This window comes from Pezoporus flaviventris, unplaced genomic scaffold (assembly GCF_033815535.1).
Source record: "Pezoporus flaviventris isolate CSIRO_AGI_PZ_B2104156 unplaced genomic scaffold, CSIRO_AGI_Pfla_v1 ptg000212l, whole genome shotgun sequence".
Taxonomy (NCBI): Eukaryota; Metazoa; Chordata; class Aves; order Psittaciformes; family Psittacidae; genus Pezoporus; species Pezoporus flaviventris.
Window position 1 is genome coordinate 942,054 of NW_026892760.1, and position 16,205 is coordinate 958,258.

The 16,205-nt window shown below is 35.7% G+C and overlaps 1 protein-coding gene across 6 annotated transcripts in view; it reads left to right on the forward strand.

The window, feature by feature from the left end:
* CCDC171 (coiled-coil domain containing 171) overlaps window positions 1-16,205 on the forward strand; it is a 149,083-nt gene that overhangs the window by 113,839 nt on the left and 19,039 nt on the right. For all 6 annotated transcript variants that reach the window (XM_061441211.1, XM_061441214.1, XM_061441212.1 and 3 more), the window contains one exon: window positions 12,907-13,059. In XM_061441211.1, the coding sequence (XP_061297195.1) occupies window positions 12,907-13,059 (153 nt within the window). The remainder of the gene's footprint in view (window positions 1-12,906; window positions 13,060-16,205) is intronic.

Sequence of the window (16,205 nt, forward strand, 5' to 3'; positions counted from 1 at the left end):
CTGTTAGTTTTGTAAAAACTTTTCAGTTAAGATCTGCTGCTGATTATCTTGAATGCCAATGTTAATATATAATAATTTAACCTTTCAGTAACCTTTCTTAATGGAAAGCTTTCTTTCTTGACCCTGTCAAGCAATCATGTAACCATCTGCATTTGTCCACTTTTTCATACATTTGTATCTGTTGCATGTGAGTAATCTTTAATGAAGGATCTGTGCTGATAATATAAGCAAGCTCTGCCAGAACTGTGTAAAACATGATCTTAATTCACCAAGTTTATTTATTCAGTTTTGGTTGTGTTTGTAATCCTGGCATGGTTGGTTTGTTTTTTTTTTTTTTTTCCCAGCTGGTTATGAGGTTGCTGCATCAGAAGAAAGCATCTTTCTTAACTTCTAGTCACTATTTTTTTATGAGAAAAATTGGTCTAGAGACATGGTGATCTTAATATGTACCCAAAGCTACCTCAGTGAACACGGGCAGACTCCTAAAAGCTCTAACTACAAAATAAAGCATCGTTCAGTAACAGAAAATAATAAATACAGTTTTCACAGCACCTTTTTTGTTAGGCAGTTTTTCTTACTTCAGAAATCCTTTCAGAATTGCATGGGATTATCTGTGCACAGAATCTTCAGAAAAAGAGTGATTTTACCAGATAACCACTGTGTAGCTTTGATGTGACTGTATTGTTTGATATTATGTGCAGTGTGTACTGTGTAACACAGATAAGCCCTTTCAGAAGTATAGCTGTTAAACTGTTGATAATCATGTGAGTTACAAAATGAATTCATGAAGTGAATACTGTGAAAGATTAGGAATTGTCTGGAGTCTTACTTTTTTGTACTGGTTCTTTTAATTTAAAGAACTAAGAAGAAATGCTGAGCAAGTGAGTCTTCAGCAATAGAAGTTAATAAGGCAATAGACTTTATTACACAAATACCTTGGTAGCAGAAACAGAAAAGAAACTATTTTCTTAATTACATTTAAACTAAAAAAACAAGATTCTTCAAATGCTGAATCTTTTCTTTAGCTTTTTTCACTTAACTGCTTAGTATTCCATCATTAGAAAACACAACTCTATCTGTTATTGATAGCTTACAGAGAAAGAAAAATTATTAGACAATGCACTATATTAGTGTGAGAATTTTGTAATGAAATCAAGGGAGACATTTCTGCCTAGATACTGCATTTGGTGGGCCTTGTAGTTAAAGACCTGGAAGAGGAAGGGTTATCTACAGCTTGAGCAAGATTATGGCTTAGGGATTTGCTGACTGATTTCATTTGCTGTCAGTTAAGGTTCTCTTAATGTCAGCGTTCTTTGCATAATGCCTTGAAATAAAGACTGATGAAGTTTTTCAGATTGATGCCGCTTACATAAACTGACCCTGATTTGCCCTTCTGCATGACACTATAAGTGACAGCAGTTAGACGAAAATATGGCAATGAATATGCAACTTAAGGATTAAGAAAAACACAGTAAACCTTTCAGAATATAAAACTAGGCCAAAAGAACCCGGGCTATTCTGCTGCTCCACAGTTGTCATATATTGAAGAAGTAGATTGGTATAGAATCCCAAGTGCCATACCACTAAAGTAAAATTCGAAGAGGACAAGTTTTGAAAGGATTAAAAGTTAACCTGTTTTTTTGTTTGTTTGTTTGTTTGTTTGTTTGTTTTTTACCAAATCATTTTGGAGTTTTGGGGAGAGGGAGGGAAAGGGTGTGTGTGTGGGTGTGTGTTAATTGTGACTCATAAATTCACATATATTGTTACCTTCAGATTTTCTTTTTTACATTGTTGTCTTGCAGGAATAAGAATGAATTACTTTGAAGCTCTTGTCTTGATTTTTCAGTTACTGAACTGATTCATGATCCAGTGATATGTGCCTCTAGAATCCAGAGGTCACAAGTTTCAACACTTATATTGGACTGTGAAAAGCATAAATTCTTAGGACTGATAAGGTCTATTGCTGTAGGTCTTCCAGGACAAAGTAGGGCTTGAAGTAGGGCACTCATTTTTAATGAGTACTTGTCCATTCCAGTACCCAATTTAATTACAGTCTTCTTTAACTTTCCCTTCATTATGGTCTCTTTCCTCATTATGGTCTCTCCCTGTCAGAAGCAAAAAGGTATTAAGAAATTAGGGGGTGGGAAGAAAATGGAGAGGGTGCTAAAGCAGTGGAAAGAGGATGAACGTGGAACTGTTTTGTAAACCTAAATAACAGGGATACATAGCCTGCATGTTGGCAAGTTTACCTGCAAAGGATTGAGTCTGTCATGGCTTTTAGAAAGATCATACCCATAGAAAGACTACTATTTGTTTATCCTCCTGAAACCTTGATAGAACTTATACTGAGATTCCTTTGGATTGCTTCCACATCATGATCTTTTTTTTGACAGAAGTGCACTTCTGATGTAAGGATCAGGAGGAAACAGTCACCCATTCCACTTGTGGGGCAAACTTGCAACACCTCTTTAATGCCTGAATACTATATTTTATAAACTACATTGTGCATTCTCTCTGTTCTGAGGCAGATCATGTCTTCTTTTCTAATACTAGCACCCATTTGTAGGTTGCCTTCTTCCTGATTCTATCATAATTAACAAATACAAAATGTAGAGATCAGAGAGCAAAAAAAAGCATCTTGCCATTGCTGTGGCGTATGGTGCCAGCCTTTTTCTCCATCCAGTTTCCCATTTGCACAAACTACAAGTTAAAGTTTAAATTCTGAAGTTTTTGCAAATGATAACAAAGACCACAGGACTAGGTTTTGAGCAGCAAGTCTCCTACATGTCAAAATGTGATGTTTGTCTTTACGCTGGCAAGGTCGCTATCCTAGATGCTCAATTTGTTCTGCATTTATTCCGTGTGAGACTTGCTACAAATTTTACTCCTTTGGGAAACAAGACTGTGGGACTGAAGAAATATTTTATGCCTAGAGGGCACATAGAATAGCAGTAAATCTGGTTGTCCCCTTGTAAAAACAGGTTGGATAGGGGAAAGTAAAACAAAGAGTGTAATAAACAGTGCTAAAATGTCTCTAGAATTTCTCTTAGCCTTCAACATTTTAATTCAAATTCTTCTGAAACCTCAGAATCACAAAATCATTAGGGTTGTAAAGGGCCTCTGGAAATCATCTAGTCCAATCCCCCTGCCAAGGCAGGGCCACCTAGATCAGGTTACAAAGGAGCAAGTCCAGGTGGGTTTGGATGTCTCCAGAGACAAACTCGTATTTTGTATTTAACAGCCATTTATTGTCCCATTGCTTTTTGAACCCGTGTAAAATTAAGCATTCACATGACTTGTGGAAAGAACCTTAGCAGGTTAAGTACATACTTCCTGAATAACTATTTTATATGTATGCTTTGAAAATGGTTTCTACTACTTCACATAATGTTAATATGTTAATGTTAATAAATATTCCCAGTTTACCTTCATGCTTTGGCATCATCTGTCATAATCACCTACCATTTGCCACTCCTTGTTTCTTTTCAGGTTACTTTTCTAATTTCTGAACTACAAGAAGGTGAAAACCAGTAGAAATCATCTATAGTTTATATTTAGACAGCTGCGGAAGTGATTTCTCTATGTTACCAACATCCATAGGCTCAATTTCTCATAAATTACCTAACTGCAAGTAGTGGCCCAGCTTTGAAAAATGGATAAGGAAGTAGTAACCAGTTAAAATTAGAGGTAGTTAGAAAATGCTCTCCTCTAGAGTGTTTATAAATTAGGATAGCCGGGGATCTTTGGATCAGAAGTTGCTTTTGTTGATCCACCATTAGGATCACCACTCAAGTGCACAGTGTTACAGTGCCTGCAATTTATCACCAAATCCAGTAAAAAAGAATAAAAAGGTTTTTCTCAATGTAGTGATGGTACCATATGATAGTATTTTACTTCTAATCCTATTGTTGAAGAATACTTGATGTCTCTAGGAAAACACATCTCACCAGTACCTATCCTTCTTAGTTTTCTCCTTTCAGTGTTGCTATAAACATCCAATTTTATAAGCAGAATTCAGAAAGTCATTTTATCTCTTGTGCTTCTAAGGAATTGGATCTAATTGTTGATTGTTGACAAGAGAGGGGAATAGACCATAACAGCCTGTTCCTTATTTGCCAATCTCCCAACCTAATAATTCAAATCCTATTCTGCAGTCAGATTATAAGTTTCTACTTAATGAAAAGACATATAGTGCTGACTACAAAATAGAAAATCAGTGTCTTCCAAAATACTATCTAAAAAAGCTCATGAGGTAATTACTTTTGTCTTTGAATTGTTGGTTTTAATGAGGACAACCAGAGCTCCGCCAGCAGAAAAGTTAGTGTCATCTTCTGTTTGTTTTTCAAGTTTTCTCACTTAGCTTGTTGACTTTTCACATGGAAGAAGCCCAGACTTCAGTATAATGGAGTCTCACTCACCCACCAGTTTTTAGTATGCATGATTGGGATTTATACATTTCTGAGTTGAGCTAATCTGTTAGGTATATGACATGCCAAAAAGATAGATAAACAATCTTTTTTTCCCAACAAGGGTTTTCTTCAGCCATACATCCATTGTCAGAAGAGCTAGATATTCAAAGATGATGGATCATTTTAGTAATTTTTCTTCGTCAGAGCATGATGGTGTTGTGGTTTAAACCCAGTCAGGTAACTCGTTCACTCACTGGTTAAAAGAAAACTTTGTGAGGAAAATATGTTCCTTTTTTCATACTAAGCTTAAGGATAGCAGATTGTCAAGTTCGGTGTCAGTACCACTTTTGGCTGTATTATTGAAAATATTCTCTAACTGCTGCTTTGGAAAGAGGGGTGCTAATGTGTATGGTCATTAAGGTCAGTAGTAGGTGTACTGTGCTCTTCAAATTTCCTGAAATTTCTAATGCAACATGTTCATGGCATAAATCAGGTTTTGAAAGCAAGTTTGATTGAAAGTCTAGCTTTTTTTTTTAATACAGATTCTGATGAAGTCCAAGAATTTATGAAGCAAAGTCGTCTCACCAGCATCAGAGTTCAGGCAGAGTAAAGGGAGAATACCTGTCCATCCTATATGTGGCAGTGGACATTAGATTAAGTGTGTGTCCATTTACCTGAGGAATGTAGTTTAGTAGGTCATTACAAGTAGAGACTGACTTGTGCTTTTCCCTGTGCTGGCATCATGGGTTTGTGTACATAACTGGTGGTTTGGTGAGAAGCCAAAATGAAAGTTTGCTATCCATCCTAACAGGTATACTTTAGAGTTTCTTTACAAAACTGTGAAATGTTGCTTTATGTAGGATGACATATTTATGTTGAATTAAAATGCAGTGCCACCATGAGCACTTTGTAAGAAAAGCAAAGGAGATGAAGTAGCTATATGTGTCACAAAACATCGTGCAGTTTTCTAGCCCCTGGGCTCCGTTAGACTTGAGCAATCACCTAAAATCTGATGTGAAGATTAAGACTCATTAAAGATTGTTTACGTATGAGGCACATAATCACAGTTGTCATGTTGACTAAACCTGCCAGAAGGTACGTTTGTCTCTCCTACTAAATGGCAACTGCAGAATAGTTTGTCTTCATCTTTTTTGCATGGAAAATGCAAAGTGGACACAGTTCCGCTTTCTGACCACATGTAAGATATTTTATCTATTTCAGTTTGAGAATGTTTTAGTCTAAAATTGAAAAGCTGCTTCTTGTGGGAGAAAGGAATAATCTGTATCTCTTCATAGCTATAGTCAAAATGTTTAGGAAATATCTACCCAGATTTTGTGGGGTAATAGTTTTTTTTCTGTTGGAGTCAGTGACAGGCTTATTCTACACCGGTTAAAAGTAAAGTGGTGGTTTTAAATGAGTTTCTAAGAAGGTTTGTCTCAGTGGCATCTGTGTGTCTGTAAAGCATATTTCTTTACTAAAATAATTGAAATTGGTCTTAGTTAATAGAGCACTCTTTAAAACCAATGGAAAAAAAAAGTATTTTAATTTTCAGTAAACACATTGTTACTACTACTTTGGCAAATAGTCAAGTTAGGTACTTATGTTGGATAGTTTTTGAACAGTATTTCAGAAGAACAGAATAGTTTTTCAGATTTTACATTTACCTTGAGGGGAAGTTGCTTCAGATTTTCCTATTTAGTAGCTTGGTAGATTAATGTCTGCTTCTCTCCCGTTCTTAAATTGTTCTCATACACATATAAGTAGTACATTACATTTCAGACAGTTAAGATTTAGTATTTGGGAAACATTTATTTATAAAAATATATTTTCTGATACAAGATTTCCTATCCATATATCAGAGTCCCTTAAAAATGAGAAAGAATATGCTTTTAAAAATGCATTTTACTTCTGTGAAAACAGAATTCTGTACCTCATTTTTTGTACATCTATTTTGCTTCCATGATGTCATTCGAGTAGACCAAAAGCTACATCATCCCAGGCACAGGCAGCTTGTACTTTCACTGGTATTTCACATGGATTGTGATGAGAAGTTCTACTTTGTTGTTTCTTCTTGTGATGAATCTTTGATGGGACATTGCCATTTTCTTAATGAAACTACATTCTGACTTTTCTGTTGTGACTTCTCTTGTTTAGTTCCTCTCATCAGTGGTAATATACTGTGCTTACTCCAAGCAGATTTTCATGCTTACAGGTGAGGCACTTAAATGTGGACTTTTTGCTATTTTTAGTGACTGCCTGTCCCTCATTCTTTCGTCCATGTCTAGAATGTACGCGGCAAGAGGAAGTTGAAGGAAGGGTACCAGCCTGAAACTTATTTCAGTTTTCATTTCTTTCTCACCAAAACCATTTACTTGAAAATTCTTTTTCTCCCTTACAGACTAAAATGTTCTTTTCGTATCAAGGCTATGGAAGAGGATGGGAAGAGGTAGAACGTATCAGTAGCGTTTTCCTCATGGCTGTGTCTTAAACTATAAGTTCTTTAGGAAAACAATTGTTTTTCCTTTGCAATTTGCATACATCTATGCTTTGTGCAACAGAAAGAATAGTTTTTGCATGTACATATTACTGGCCTATAAAAATATGCAATCCCTTAAGTAGTGTTTTGCTTACATGCTCCAGAGAGACTTCCTTTGCTATAAAATTCTCAGGATGCTTTCTGCCTGATCATACCAACAAACACATTGGTCTTAATTTATCGGTTTCTGCAAGATCAGTGTTATTTTTGAAACTCTTACAGTTCATAATAATTTTAATGGCAATTCTTGCTATGACCATCCGCGATGGTTTCCAATAGAAGCACTTTCCCTTCAGTCTCTGTCAATTTCAATGCTCCCTTTTCAATTTTCTTGTAGGAAGTCATGTCATTACCTCTTGCAGAGAATCTAGCCTTTTATTTAGAGCTTCATTCCCTTGGGCTATCCTCTGAGACCTATGGGGTAAAGTAATTGTTATTGAAGCGAAGGGGATAGAGTTAGGCCCCGTGTGTGGCACTGAGTCAGCTATCGTTGGAAAGAAAAAAAAGTTGTAACAGAACTGACCTGCTTTTTGGCACATTTAAATTGCGCATGCCACGCTTGAATGGAAGCGAACAAAAAGTTTAGTGTTGAAATGAGATACAAGGAGAATAGATCATTAAAGAAGTGCCAAACAGCTGCAAAAGTGCAATCTTGCTGAATGCTGTTCCCCTTGAGAGTTTTGCTGATGCCTGAGAAGCTGCTGTATTTACATCCTCCACTGATGCCACTAGACATTTTGGTCTATGGGTCAAGGCAGACAGAATGGGTTTTCAAATGCTAAAATGTATGGGGGAAATGAATTTTAATCCTTTCTTCCCCAAATACAACTCTTAAATATATGATAAGTATCCTGAAATCTTGCTTCTGAAAACAAAAAGTAATTGATGTATGTTTTGTTTTAACTAGTCTTGTACATGTCCATTTGAAGCAAGGCAATAATGAGAGGCATTCTATAGGTTATCCATTAAGCATACAGAACTCCACTCTGTTGAGTTTTGTTTTCTCACCAGTTGCTTTTACCTGAACTGAACTTCAGCCAGATTCTGTATCATAAGTGAAATTCTCATCCTTTTCAGATTCTCATCTAAGCACTTTGTTACACTGGAGTTAATCATTCATTCTTCTTAGGTCCATCTTTTTCTACATACTGCTCATAGGTAAATTTACTACCTGCAAATATTCTTTTTTGGTTGAAGAATTTCCTGAAGGGAGAAAGTACGCTGTGTAAAGTAGATGGTCTTGTTATTCTTGCTGCTGTATCTGATGTCGCTAACTCCATGATCATTTTGTCAGGCTGCTCATTTCATATCTCTTTGATACCTTTTAATAAGCATCATTTCATATAAGTTCTCCTTGCTTTAGTTTTGTTCCTTCTAAACAGGAGATACGGTTCTATGATAACAGTAGGCCCAATAAGATACTGCGTTAATGGTATAACATGGATATAAAAATAAAAAACCTGACTCTTAATCACTTGGTATTTTATTTTTGTAACTTCAGAATAGTCCAAAACTTTAAATGGAAACTTTCATCCACACTTATTTATAATTCATAATCCAAATAAAGATTGTTTTGAACTGTATTTGTTCTCATTAGCCAGGCACTGAGGGTGAGGGCGACAACATGCACAGTGTTTTAATTGGAAATTAAAAATGCTGTTTTTATAATGCATAATAAATACATTAAAACTTTGATGAGAGGTCTTCTGCTGATTTGCATATGCTGATCTGTATATTACTTGTCATATATTTCTGCTATAACTGAATTGAGAACAGCTGAAGTTTAAGCAACCTTTGAATTTCATGAATTAATTTTAAAAAAAGGTTCATATTTTTATTTCATATTCCTTAAAGACTGTTGTGTAATTTGTCAGTATTAGCCATTTCCACATTGAATGAAATACTCTTGATGCTTGGAGTCTTCCGGCCTCATTTTATAGCCATATGCAAGAGCTGCTTTAAAGCATCGGTAGCACTGTGCACCTTAAAATTACTTGCACTAGAAATGGTGTAGAGAACAAGTAAATGATTGGTTCAAAAGTACATGGAATAGTAGAAGAAATTGGGTTTACATGTCCCCCTCTAATGTTAAGTGTTCTCATCCCTTTTAAAGATTGATCTGGAGAGGGAAGACCCAGCTTAAACTTTGCTATTTTGTATTGCAGTTCAGTGGTTTGTAGTTTATAAAAAGCATCAGATTAGTTTGTCCCACTTTTAATTCATGTTTCTCAGCTTCATCAATCTGAATCAATCAAGCTTAAGTCAGAATTTTTATGTGTACACTAGTGTTACAGACGGGATGTCTCTGACCAGATCATAAGGACCTTTTTTGTTATGGCTTCTTAGAAGTAAACCTTATCTGTTAAAATAACTTAAAACATGTATAATTTTTTATTAAATTTTATGTGTCTTCTCTTTTGTCTATTTACATGCTTATCTATGTATATTCAGGGTATTGGAGAATTGGTAGTTAGTTAAGCACAAACACGGTTTTGCAATGGTTCTGTATGTATTCTGGCCTGGTTTTACGATCTGGAGAAACAAGCATGCAAAACAGCCAGGTGTGTAGTGCTTAGAATCTTCTTAGTCCCAGTTGCTAAATAAACAATAATCTGAAATTTAAAATAATATTATGGGATAGCTTGAATTTGTTCCTGTCGTATGAATAGCACTAACCTGAATTTTTCAGTATTTTCTGATTTGCTTTGAATTAAATTGCTCATAGGAATTTTCTAGATGAAAATGCTGTTTTAAATGTACAAATAGCCATTTTAAAAGATCCTTAGAAGTATTTAAACTTGTCCATTGGAAGTTACACTTGAAAATGTAACTTGAGCACTAGTTTCCATGAAGCTGCCTGTGCCTTGACTAAGTGTTGGAGAATGGGTCTCCTCAGATTGAAGACACTTTTGAAACTGAAAACACTCCTGCATCTCCCATATCAGTAGCATGTGATGTAGAACTTCAAATAATAGTGAGCTCCTTCATAAAATAAGGCATTGGTGTGGAGTAAAGGAAAAGGAAAGAGGTCACTGAGAAAAAGCCATTCAGCTGTCTGATTAATTTGTCTTTTTATTTGATTAATGCAGAGTACTTAATTACAATTTCTGATCTTAAAATTGACAGTCCTATGTAAATTTCAGCTATTATTATCTTGCATCATGTTGCATCCTAACGAAGACTTTGAGGTTGGAAGTCACCTCTGGAAGTCATCTGGTCCATACCCCCTGCTCAGGCAGGGACACCTGGAGTCATTAATGTTTAGAAATTAGCGTTCTTCAGCCCCACTATTGTTGTGGACTCCTTCTACCCACTACTTTGCCTGTAATACTTACCTGTCTGGAAAGGCTTTAACTTTACAAGTGGTCTGAGTTGCAATAGTATTGGTTCCTGTAATGTTTCAGGGATCACAACGTGTGGCCTTTCTGAACAGAAGTAATTTTCTGATGTGTATTTTTGATACATTTTATACATTTATATTGTAATGGAAGACAAATTTTTGCTTTTTTCTGTTCCAAGTTTTCATGTCATGTTATTACCAACACATTCAAACCCAGAAGTGTTCCTATAAATGCAGATCCAGCAGATGTATATGAGTGACAAATTTTGTGCTAGAAAAATTAATCAGGAAGTTTTGCTTAAGTATACATAGCAATAAGACACCTTAAAATGTTATGTGAACTTATAAACAAAAAACCCCACTCCTTCTTAGCCGACTTGGTTGATCATGGAACAATTTCCAGAGCTGCAGCTGTTTCTGTAATGTGCAATTAGGGATATAAATTAAAGTGCTGAACTCCTTTACAGATGTGTTTAATCTTTATGTGATAGATCTTGTAACATGCAAATGACCAGGTTCTGTGCCCCATTCCCCATGTATTAAGCTTTCTAATAAGTGGAACTTCTCTATAGTGGAAGACAGATCTGTGACTTAATTTGAGATGGCCATGAGTTATGCAAAATCATATATAAATGAATGTCTTCCAGTGGTGCTTCAAAAACCCAGAGTATTTGCTTTCCTCATTATTATTATTACTATTATTATTTAGAATGAGCATTCTGCACACTCATTACTCAAGGATTGCACATTGGAAGACTGGCTCAAACATACTATTTTTCCTAACATTGGCCCTGTGTGAGAGAAGTCTAAACTGACTCTGGCTCTTTGCTAGGGAGTTGGGATATACTGGAAGAGTGTGTGTACTTATAGATGTATAAATGCTACCCTCCATGTTAGTAATGAATTGATTAACATTTAACAAGCTGACAAATTGCTTCCTTCTGGACTTGAAAAAAATCTAAGTGTCTTAGAAAAAATATTTGCTGTGTCTGAATATAAGCTTGAAAATTAATGCATTTTTCCTAAATTGAAAATTTTCAAACTCGTTAAACAAGATGAAATAGCTAAATTGAGCAGCAGGTTGGTAACTGCTGTTTCAGATAACTGAAGCATGGGCTTTAACTGGCTCTGGAGGTGTGGGATGAAGCTGTATAGATTGGAAGCTACACTAGCTTTGTGGTAGCAGAGGTAAAAGGAAGAAAGTAAGGAATCATTTCTAGTTCAGTGATACCTATAAATATCTTGTGGGAAGTAATCAAAGGAACACATAAGATTTTTTCTATGAGATTTGAGACACAGCTTGTTATGACGCATTGATATAATCCTTTTTTATGAGTCACAGGCTCAGTCTATAGACCTATTTCAACATCTGTCTAATTTTTAACATGTGGGCAATTGCCGTGTGAAGACTCTCAGGCAACTTTGTATGGGGTGTGAGATATATCCACATTCTTGCTTGGTATTTTTTGTGAAGAGCTTCAGGACTTTAGTCACATTGAATGTGGATGGAAAATTTAAAAGCAAGATAAGAGCTGACAATGGCAGATTTACGGAGCTATGTGAATACAGTTTTAGGACTAGTACCATAGTATGTAACACATTTTGGGTATTCTTTCTGATGAGAAAAGATACGATGGTGTTAATTTGCTAGTGCTGTTTTTTACGTTTGAAAATGAAATGAGTTGATTGATTTCAGCTGTGTTACCTTTTATTCTGAAAAGCAGTAGTGTGTTTGAGAACAAAGCAAAACAGTAAAAATCTTTGTGAATGCCTGTTTGAGGTACTAGTTTATTTCTACCTGTACCACAGGCTTACATTCAAAAGGCCAATTTTGTATTATCTGTAGTATGTTCTTACAGTAGAAACTTGCTACGGGTCATTTCAGAAGGGAAAACTATAATTTATAAAATGGGTTTAACCAGTTGTAAAGAAGACCAATAATCTCAACAGCGTAACACTGTTTAGTGTAGGTACAAAGTTACCAGTACTGCCAAATCATTTGTACTCTCTTGTGCTGCTAATGTTATTTTCAGTCTGATCAATATTACACAGTTGGGACATTCTTCCGCTATGTACATGAAAACAATTCTATTTTCCCAGCTATATTGTAATCAGATTATTTACTTTCAGAGGTCTGCAGGTTTACTGTGTTTCTTTTGTTTCTCACAAATTAATTTTTTTTTTTTTTTTGACTTGGAGTGGAAGGATTAGTGACTCGACTGACTTTGAAAGTATGAACATTTACCTGAAACTGAGTACTGATTCTTTGTAAAATTAGAACTTGCACTGCATTTTGTATTTAAATACAATGAAAATGCTATCAGCTGCTCAGTGCAGTACTGCGTATTTGAAAACAGCTTATCAAAACACCTTCTAATTAGTGTGTGCAGTAATTTGCTTTTCTTTAATGCTATTAAAATTCAAGATTTTTGAAGGAAACACATCCTTTGTTAGACTTTTTTAATGTTCAAGTCCTGATACGGAATTTTTGCCTGGCTTCTAACCTTTGCTTCATTTCTCTGATTAATAAATTTAGGTCTTCTGTAATGAATGTGGATGTATGCTCTTTGTCATTTAAGTATAGCCTGCCTGGCACTGATGATTTATTTTACTTTTTAAAGGCCATGGTTAAAAGTTTTATGGATGTCTACCAGCTTGCAAGTTCCAGAATTGACATGCTGCTGAGAGAAACAGCATCTCGTAAGCTTCCCACTTCAGCCCCAAAGTCCAAGAGCCAAACAGCTTGTCTTCATGAAAATGAGAACCTGCAATTGGTAAGTCTGCTTTTCAGTTAGTTTTTGTCATTTGGCTGTGGTTTCCTAGCCGGCATCTCCCTTCATGCTGCACAGTATCTGTAGGGAAATTCAGTAATATTTCATTATAAACATAATAGAGCAATAGCATTTGTGTCAACAGAAACCTTCCGAGACTTTAATAGAAGAGAAAGGGGGTGGTAAAAGTTAACGTGAAGATTAATTTTACTACTGTATCTTCTACAAGGACTTATTGATTGCTGCTGTCACTAGAAAATTATACGTTGTGATTTCTTGGGTTTTGACAGTAGAGTGAATGGTTAAACCAGAATATTATTAACTGTGCATGTAAACAAAATATTTGTTATGAGAAATGCTGGCATTTTTTAAAACAATAGTAGTTATGAATAATACTTCATGCTAAAGTTGCAGGGTTAAAATCCAATTTCAGAAATAATTTCTTGTTGCCTACAAAGATACTTGGAGTTGTTTAAGGCTAATAAGGTGATTCTTCAGATATGAGAGCTCTCTCTAGGGGGATTACTGAATGCAGATGTGTTTGTGTCCCACAGGCAGGAGGCCAGACACATAAACTGTCATAAATATGTAGCCAAGTATGTCTAGAATGAGACTGTGCAAGCTGTGCAAGTTGCATACACTTGATGTATTTCTTCTCCATCTTTCTTTATTTTGCCATACGGAATAAAAGAGAAAATTTGGAGGGTTGTTACTTTTTTGGTAATGTTTTGGTGTTCGGTGTTTTTCTTTTGTGTGTTCTCTCTTTTGTCCTTTCTCCTCTTTTATTCTTGTGAAGCAAAGGATCATAAAGAAAATGAGGATGTTTGCCTTTTTGAAATTGAAGATCGGTTAAGAAGAGATCCTTCACTAATTCAACTGACATAAACACAACAGCAAATGTATATTCAAAGACTGTGGCTGTGGCCTTGGTTGTTTCCAACAGAATTACATTAATTTTTTATCCTGCTTCTATATTGGATCAGTACAATGGGAAATTATTGCAAATAGAAAATATACTAATCAGTGCTGAATTTTAGTTTTCAGAGTTGAATGAAAGCTTTGTTTTATTTGTGACTGCACAACCTTTCTAGGAAACTAAATGAGATCACTTCACTAAAATTGTTCCTTTTCTCCGCCACCCAGGCTTTATGTTTTTTACTAAGTTTACATGTGTCCTGCTGAGCCTGTGCCCAGTGTAATTGGGTTGCTGCTTGTTATGATTGGTTTTGTTGTTTAAATCAAGATGACCACTTGTGTACTAATGATTGGGAAGTGTGCCAATCTTGTGCAGCAAGGTTTGCTTCATTTGGGTTGAGAGAGCTTTTAGCAAAGTTATGCTAGTCCTGCCTGTAAAGGGTTATGCAGTGACTTGATATGTTACAGTGAAAACAAATACCTTGCCCTCCCATCTCTCTGATACCTGTGGGTAAATACAGTGCCTTTAAAGTAATTTGTGTCTGCCTATGGTATCAATGTAAAGATGATACTTTCTGCATTGTCGTAGGATCTGTTGGCCTTCCTATAGAGCCCTCTAGGAAAAATAATAGTTCTTCCTTTAGATGCAGCTTAATTTGAGCCAAAGCATGAGCATTAATGGAAAGTGGGTTAGAATTCTAATGTAGAGGCAAAAAATTTAGAATTATACGTGTTCGAGTTTCAATTAAAAAAAAATGTGCTTATGGTATCTTGTACTAAGTTTTCTGTAAACTTGTCCCTAATATTTGGAAAAGTTGCATCAAGCATGACTTCAGCCATCACAGCTTTCAGGAGCAACCGACATTAGAGTTTCTACCAGTGCTGTTCTGTTCTGATTTTAAGGAAGAAGTTTGTACTAATTTTTTTCTGTATTAAAAGAGTAGAACACATATTTTTGCTTGATTATTTGAAATGAAAGGGAGTAATGACTTTTCTTGAATATCTGTTTGGTTTCAGAGTTGTACACACCTTGCTGGTTTCAGTCCACTGTGTTCAATCATATATCCAGTTCTGGTAATGTTGCAGGCAAAACTTTTTATGTAGGAGATAAATTAATACAGCTGGACTGTATTAATTGCAGGTCTTCATATGACAGATGCTTGTATTCCTAGAACAGCAACCTATTACTGAGTGCTAAAGTACATTTTTGAAAAGTCTTTTGGGTGTATACCATCTGTGGACTGTTACCTTATAAGATTAGGGTTTTTCTCAGTATGTTGTGGCTGTCTTTAGATGTCTGGGCGCTGGTTATATAAGGTTCTTGCCCTCCCAGCTGTCCACTGCATCTGAATTTGAGCCATTCATCAGTACTCATCTTTTCCATGTTCAGAAGGTAGTGCTTTTCTAATTGATCTTTTTTTGTACTGAAATTTGCTAACTATGTTGCCTTTCTATTCACACCGCTTTTTTTCTGTTCTGTGGCTTGGGTTTTGCTGATAATTGTGAAAAACAAAACTGATGCCATATGGCAATACCAGTGATTCTGACTTCTCATCTTTTATCTAAGACTCTGAAGTGATGTCTCCATCCTCCAGACTGCTTCTAGTCCAGCCACTTTCCTGCTAGTCAGTAGTGTTCAGATTCTGAGGTTATGTGTACTCATGCTAATGCCAACAGAGAAGAACAGGAAGGGGTATGATTATGATGGACAGAGATGAGATGAACGCTGGGAACACTGCTTACAGTGATGAGAATTATTATGTGGGCTGAAGGGAAGTCAGTAGCAGAATGTCTCTGTACTCTTCATTTGTGTCCAGCTGTCTGTTGTACTCATCTCTGATGATTCTTCCCCTGTGCAGAGAAAGGCCCTGTGCATTTTTCATTCTTGCAACTCCTAAAAATTTAGTATGCCTGAAATATAGACTATTGGTTTTCTACCTAAATATTTTTCTATTGTTCCCTATTCCTGTATTGCTTTTCCATTTTGCCTTTTTTTGTTTCTTTACCAAATGCTTCTGAAATTTCCCTTACGTTTCTAAAATGTCAGTTTCTTTTTTTTTGCAACCATAACAGTTTCATTTCTGTGCATTCCTTTTTTTTTTAATTACTTTCTCTGAAGTGCAAGTACCACAGTCACAATTCTGTCCTCCATTACTTGCTTCATTGCCACATACCACATATATGTCAGGTTATGCGTATAATTGGTAGACATGATGATGATCATAATAATAATA